This window comes from Barbus barbus (genome assembly GCF_936440315.1).
Source record: "Barbus barbus genome assembly, chromosome: 30".
Taxonomy (NCBI): domain Eukaryota; kingdom Metazoa; phylum Chordata; class Actinopteri; order Cypriniformes; family Cyprinidae; genus Barbus; species Barbus barbus.
Genome location: NC_136758.1, coordinates 13277313 through 13285501, shown reverse-complemented (window position 1 = coordinate 13285501; position 8189 = coordinate 13277313). Strand labels below are relative to the sequence as shown.

The 8189-nt window shown below is 36.4% G+C and overlaps 1 protein-coding gene across 1 annotated transcript in view; it reads left to right on the top strand.

Moving 5' to 3' along the window:
* Window positions 1-208: 208 nt before the first annotated feature.
* adam12b (ADAM metallopeptidase domain 12b) overlaps window positions 209-8189 on the top strand; it is an 88145-nt gene continuing 80164 nt past the window's right edge. Inside the window, exon 1 of the mRNA XM_079385911.1 lies at window positions 209-627. Coding sequence (XP_079242037.1) covers window positions 516-627 — 112 coding nt within the window. The 5' untranslated portion in view covers window positions 209-515. The remainder of the gene's footprint in view (window positions 628-8189) is intronic.

Here is an 8189-nt window from a genome sequence, read left to right as displayed (position 1 = left end):
TTGTTACACGTTACATGTACATACTATTATAATCAGAAAAAAAATATGCATAATTACATGCAAGTAACCCTATGCATGCTGAAAGGTAAACTATTATTTAAAAATATAGGCTACTGTTTTAGGAGCCAGAATGAATAGCTTTAGGACCCTGCAGAGCCCCGCTATAAAACACGTGGAGATTAAAGCAGCACTCTTCCAAAGAATCAACACTTCACCAAAGCAGACCGAACCGTATCTGTGCGTAGCTGTCCGTGTGATCTTTGCTTTTGTTTACACTCTGCTTCTTTGACACGGGACAGTGTGAGCACAGTAGACCATAAGGTTTAAGCAGTACTGGCTGTGTAAAGTTTTTCTGACAGCTCTATCGTTGGTCTGTAGACCACCCTCCCCTATCTCCCCTGTGGATTTAATCGTATTGCAGGAAGTCCCTCACATCCTCCCTGCTTGCGCTGTGTGTGTGTTTGGGTTTCTGTGTCAGTATATTATGAAGATCTCATCATAAGGAGCCGGGCATCATGAGGATCTACCGGCGCATGGAGAACTGGTGCCTCATGAGCGGACTGCGCGCTTTTGTGCTGCTGATCGTGGGACTGACAGCTGACATCTCCACTCATCACTCACCCGACGGTATGAGATAACCTACACTTCATATTAGTGCTTCTCTTACTGTCCACTTACACTTAATGAAACTAATATAGAAATGCAATTAGTCTATTGCAAGTTTATTGTTATTGCATGTTATTACAGACCTCTTTACCTTATCTACCCAGAAAGGGTGCATAGTTATATTTTATCATACTGTACCTACCTTATTCCAGTGACAAACTGGTGTATTTTTGCTATAAAAACGGTTCAAATGTAAGATTACAACAATGCGAATTAAGTGTAAATAGACACACTAGTTTCTAAAATGTGTTATCCAATTAAACATAATAATAGTAGTTACAAGTTACAAATTAAATATTTTATTGTAAAAGCATGAAAGATTTTGTCAGCTGTTTGAATAGATTTCTTGATTTAAGCCAGTTTGTCAATAGAGCACATGAATAAAACAAGAGGAGAGTTGCTGAATGAAATAAACTGGAAATCTTGAGTGCATGAGAATGAAAAACAATATCAGGAAAGAGCAGAGATGCACATTTACATGTGGCTTTAGGAGACACCTTCAACAGTGACCATTTAAACACAATGCGATGTCTGGATGCCCTGTCTGTGTATATAAATAGGAATAAAAGCATTTTGAAAAGGTTTGTTTTGTACACACAAAGATGTACCTTTAAGGGTACTGCCCAGTGACTTGCTTGGACCCCTAAAGGTACAATAAAATATTAATGATATAATATGTAAATTTTTAAGTACACTCTAAAAAATGCTGGGTTAAATATAACCCAGTGCTGGGTAAATACTGAACAGAACACATGCTGGGTTGTTTTCAACCAACAGTTGGGTTAAATGTTTAACCCATCCTCCTGGACAGCAACCCAATCGCTGGGTTCGTCCATATTTTAGAGTGTAATATTTTTAATGTGATATATATTAAACAGCCACAAGGTTCAAATATCTGTACAAATAACTTAAAATATCTGTTGTATGCTTCTTATTGCATTGCTTTTTATTATTACTTTCCTTGTATTTTTTACTATAAGAACCCATTTAAATGCAGTGTCACATTCATTTAACAGTCAAATATAATACAGGTGAAATTCAGCTATATGGAAATTGCATTTGACCAGTGATATGCATTTATTATCAGCAATGTGCTTGTCAGTTCTCCACAGTTTTATTAGGTCACTGGGATTAGGTTTGAAATAGGCTTTGTTTTTGGCATGTACATGTGCTGCATTTATTTCAGCATGACACTACTGAAGCAAATGGTGTGTGTATGTTGATCATTAGGTCAGTTAGGGCTATGTTTTCTCTTTCACCTGTGAATTTCACCATTTAATTCATCAGATCGTATTGTTCCTACACATCTGTTCCACACGTCTCAGATGATCTCCTCCTCTGCTCTCTCTTTCACAAGAGCACACATATGCTCCTCTAAGATGGTGTTCAGAAAGATAGTAATTACAGCAAAGGCAGGATGATAATAAGTCTTTGAGCTGTGATTGCAGGGGACTCTTGAAACTCTCAGTTTGATCACAGCAAATGAAACAGAATGCAAACAAAAAGAACCTGTGAACAGTCATGAGTTTCTCATGTGCCTTTCTTTATTATTTAAGTTACTGACTTTTGTGTCTTTGTGAGTATAGATTGTGTGCATGAAAGCAGTTTAGCCACTGAGGGGCACTGTCTTGAGCACCTTTTGAGGGCAGTACTGAGTATGCGAGTGTGTCTCATATTTCCTTTTGTTAGCAACTCATTCCCAGTGCTGATGTGTTCCTGAAGTTAGCAGGGCTGACATGGTTTCACAGTATCACACATGACAGCAAAAAGTACCTAGAGCCATTAAAATGCAATTTGAGTCTATCCATCCATGGCAAATTTGTTTCTTGTGCACTGAAACTGTTTGTGTGTGTATGTGTGTTTATAATATGTTCATCCATGGTTGAAATCCTTATTATCTGGTGGAGCGGGTGAAATCGCTGATCCAGAATTCCCGATTCTAATCATAATCCCAAATATTTGAATTCTGTATCCGATTTGAATGGCAACTAATCACTTAAAGTTGCTTTGTATTGCCAGACTCTTTGGGATAAATTCAGCAATTTGTTGCACATGGAATTTCAGTGCGAAAACCTCTTAAAAGAGATGTTTGCGTATGTTTTTTTTATTGATTCATAATCAGGAACATATGCAGACACTTGTAGTCGAAAGGGTCTGTGATACTGACAAGAAATAATATACTGATAATGATAAATATAAAACTAAATAATAAGTGAGTCTTAATAAGTGAGTCGTTGAATTATTCATTTAAGCGTTTAGTTCAAATCGACAGATTCATTTAGAAACGATACATGTGAATGGCTGTGTGTAAATTTGCATACTCTGAGTAGGTACTTCTTTTGAATAAGCACTTAATTCGCAACCATTTAGAATGAGTGTAATCTGGTCATACAATATTTGCCATGTTGTCATTGTCATATGACCTACCAGTGTCAGTTACAGTGCCTTGCAAAAGTATACATTTGTTTAACATTTTTTTGTTGCTGCCAGCTGCCTTATGTTAAACTGCTTTAAATTACTTTTTCCACATCAGTCTACACTCCATACACTATAATGGTAAAGACAAAAAAAAGTTTTTTAACATCTTTGCAAATATATAAAAAATAAAAACCTTAAATGATTCCATTGCATAAGTACTCATACCCTTATCTGGGACAGTTGGAATTTAGCTCAGGAGCATTCATATTGCTTGTAAGTGTTACTAGACTTTGAGTGAAGGTAACCTGTGGCAAATTCAATTGAATGGGTATGATTTGGAAAGGCACACACGTCTTAATAAAAGTTTCAACAGCTGATAATGCATATCAGAGCAAAAACCAAGTCCAGAGCATTCAGAACCTCAGACTGGGCAGAAGGTTTACCTTCCAACAGGACAGTCACCCTAAGCACACAGCAAGAGTGGCTTATACACAATGCTGTGTTGCATTAACTGAGATTCACAGATCAACTCCCATGGCCTCATGGGATAGTAATTAAAGTAGATTAGATTAAGTATCCACTTAATGTGTACTTTATACACGTTCTCTGGACATCTGAGTATTTTTTTGCCTATTATATTGTAAATACGGTGAATTCAGACTTACTACTCTTTGCTTATACTTTTTCTTACTATCTAGTAGGGAATTGTGTGATTTCAGATGGAGCCACTGTCTTTATGAATGGGTTATTGAATCATTCACTCAAATCATTCATTCAAAACCGCAGATTCATTTTTGTTTGGATTTTGCAAAGTGACAAAGATGTTGTTTTGTTATTGTTAAAATATAATTTGCAGTATTATTGTGGATTAGGGGTGGGCGATATGGGAAAAATATCATATCACGATTTTTTATAGAAATATCACGATTCACGATTTTTATCCCGATTCTTTGTTAGTTTTACTATTTTGGTTTTACAAGTTGTCTGAGCATTACAGCCAAACTAGAAAGACAAAGATGCATGGCAGATATTTAGGCCAAAGTGGGCGAAGATAAAAAATCTGTCATTATTTTATTTTTCTTATTAAAAAATAAGAACAAATATACACATTACAAATACACATAATATACAAATAAAACAAACAGTGCTTTATTTCCAGGTACAATAGGTGTATTTAGCAGAGCATTCAATGAAATTGAATGAACAAATATAAAAATAAAACACTAGATAGACTGATTCCTAAAGCAACTGTATTAAAGTTTTTCAGTGAAGAATAGTGAGTGATTTTTCTCTTTGTGTTTTGTTGTTTTGTTAAGGTTAAATGAATAGTTCCCCCACGAATTAATATTCTGTCATCTGTCTGTCAATTCTGTCATAATGTTTTATTTTTATATCATCATTTACTCAAAAGTTGTTTTAAACCGGAATGAGTTTCTTTCTTCTGCTGAACATAAATGCCATTTTGAAGAAGGTGGAAAACCAAACAGTTGCTGGTCCTCAGTGACTTCCATAGGATTTTTCTTTCCTACTATCAAAGTCAATGTAGACCAGCAACTGTTTGGTTTTCCACTGAGTAAATAATGACAGAAATTCAATTTTAGGGTGAACTATCCCTTTAATGACAGTCGACAGCATGTTTAGTGTCCTGTCCCTTTAAGAGCTGCACGCATCTAATATACAGGCACGCATCCATTTCTCTCTTAACTATTTACTTTCATTTTAGAGATAACCAACGCAGTCTGTATGTAAACCTTGTGTGTTTTGACAGTATTAGCGCAAAATATAACTTAGTTGAGTAATCAGGCGCTGTTAGACAGGCGTTTTAGTGCGTGTGCTTCAGGTGTATGCGCTCAGAACAAGCGCACGTCAGACCAGCGCGCGAATTAAACATTTAACCAGCAAGGCTTGTATGCAAATAATGTACTTTTGCGATCGCGAATAAGTGCAGTGTCCTGTCTGAGTAACTCTACTGCTGTATGTCGTGTTGTACAGTACATAGAGACGGCGGCGCCAGAACTGTATTTGACAATGTGCGCGGTAGCGCGATACTACGATATTTCTTCAAAAGCAGATCGTGGAGACATTTTTATCGTCCACGATCAAAAATCGTCATATCGCACACCCCTATTGTGGATGATACAAATCTCACAACTCTTGTAGTCAACTCTTGTAGCACATTTTGACATTTTATAGAGTTGATTCAGGTGTTTGGATCACAGTGGTGCATCAGTGCTATACAATTTCAGCAAAGTATACCAGATTATAGTAATCTGCCACATCCTCCACACCACAACATTCATACACAAAATTGCATTTAGTGTCTTTGAACCAGATTTGTACTGTTTTGCATAATTATGTATGATTTTCATAATCTATTCCTTGAATCAGATGCTAAAACAAGACAGCATGTGGAAGTAAATGTCAGTTGTCAGTTGTCAATGTCAGTTGGCGCAATTCATTTTCAAGCAGCAGTCACACTTAGACTTTGATCTTGCCACATTTCTATGGACACCACATTGGTCATAATACAATGTCACACTCTGTGACATGTTTTTAAAAATTCAACATATAATACAATGGATATGTAAAAATATACAGTCTGGAACCCAGTGAAATTCACATAAGCTTGGGTTTCCTGTCTCCTGCATTCACATTTGTAAGAATGGAAGTCAATGGAACGAGAAGTGTAGTGGGACCAGCCCTAGTAAATTCTGACAGAGAAAGAGGAATGTATTGATAAAATAGTGGTGAATTTGGTGGGATTTTTCACTGAAAGCTACAGTTCCCTTCCTGTGTGTGTTTGGTTTTCATGTGAGAAAGAGATAGCTAGAGACACACATGTAGAATTTTTTGGATAATGCTTTTTGTTGAAGGGTGGGGTGAAGTGATCAGCAAACTTTGACACAGTTTTACCGCACCCTCATGAGCTGGACCATGTGTGTATGTTTGTATGTTTCTTCTTAAAAGGATTCAGGTCTGTCCCAGTCATGTGAATCACCTCACTGTGGCTTTGGCCTCCGTGACCAATCCATTCTCTATGGGAGGGGTCTTGTTTTACCTCCTGGAGAGAAACACACACTAACACACAAGCCAATCATCCAGATGTACAGGATGATCAAATATTTCTCGATTAATGCAAGGCAGATGCATTTTAATCTTACGTACATCTCAATTTTTCAAATATAAGGAGCTGAGACCACTTTCACTGTTTCTGAAACAGTTTTGACATGCTGAACAGACCCCTGTTGTTCTCTGCATTGATCCAAAGCTTAACACCACACACACAAACACACTCTCATTCACTGATTGGCAGTTATTGATTCTGGCTCAGACAATAGGGATCAGTTTGTGCAGTCAGGTGGTACAGGTCTAAGCTCTCTGCGCTCATTAGTCTTTCGCTGTCATTGTGTGTGTCATTTTCTCGAAGTGTGCAAACACGGAAATATTGGACATCTAAGCTGTCTTCAAAATTTGGGTTCATGTATGCGTGTTTGGGAATGTGTTGCATTTGTGCAGAACTGCGTTTAGAGATGTTTATTTAGTTGATACAAAATATGTTTTACATTGTAGGCTATTTGATTTTTCATTAAATGTGAAGAACATATGAGGATTTTTTCTTATATTCAAGCCAAATGAAAAGCATGCAGCAGTTGTTTGTGTTCATTCTCCAAATGCAAGTAGTGACTAAATGAATTAATTAACAAGTGAACATGAGTGTTGCCTTATGATTCAGAATTTGGTCATAATTTGATTATTTATAACTCATGCAGACATTGTGTTTTTAATATCTGATATAACAGAATATTTATTTATGTTTGTGCATGTCTACAAGAGATTTATTGAGGAAAAAAATGTTTTAATACGACAAAACACATTTTGACATTGAGGAGGACAGATATTTACAACTCTTAAAAGAAATTAATTCATAAATCATTTGTTTTTTTTTTTAAAGCATGATCGTCAATATCTATCTGTCTGTCTGTCTGTCTATCTGTCTATCTATCTATGTCTGTCTATTGCTTATCTGAGATAATTTTTCCTTATTTCTTGCATTTTTTAAAAAGAAAATGTTATATTGCAAGTAAATTTCCAATGTGGCTATGAATCCAGTACTGTATTAATTTATTAAAATAAAAAAGTGTTTTTCAGATTTATATATGTGCCCCAGGATAAATATGTTTTTGAAGAGAAAGATGAACAGCAGGAATCCTCAACCTAAGGGCCACTGTTTAAACAGGCTAATACCACTGAAGATGTCGATCTTCCAAACTCTCATTTCTTTCCCCACCAGAGAGCCTCAAAATCATAATCTGTGGCTACGTATCGATACCAGTGAGCTCAGAGAGTGAGAGAATGACAGACAGGGCCAGAAAGAGAGATTATTGTAGCAAGGTCATAAAGTCTATAGATTTTCTCAGTCAGTAATCTCTCTTCATTCACACCATCACACCCGCATTAGCCATTTACCAACACACTCACTCTCTCTATCTGACACACACACTCTTAATCTCCAGTTCTTTCACTCACTATCGCGCTTTCCTCCCCAATCTCTCACCTCTCGTCTCGTTTGAGCAGCTGACTCTCAGAGTGCTGATGGTGCTTTTTTAGGCTGTTAGGAGAGAACTAATGTATTCAACTCATCTACTCAGAAACCTGAAGACACTGCAAACAAGAAACTTATCATTAACTTGTCTGCCTAGCGGTAGAAGAAAGTCCTCATTACTGATTCTAAATTTGAGATACGTTGGAAGTGACTGTTGAGAGGTTTCTGTGAGCTGGAAAGCAATTTAGTAAGACTGAACTGTGCCTGCTGATCACGGTATATTCTTTAAGTGATTGGTTTCGCTAAAGGAATTATGCAGATATCGTTATTTACATAACTTACGGTTTTATATAAGGAAGCATTTTTAAGCAAGCGAAAGCATTTGGTCAACATGTTGTTCAGCAAAACATGCTTAACATACTTTATCAAAAGGATCATTTTCATTTTTAAAGAATAACATCTTACTTTTTACTCCACTACATTTCAGAAAATGATGTTTTGAAGTGAAAAAACTGACACCACCAAGATTATTTTAAACTGATTCTTGTCTATGATTTGGCTG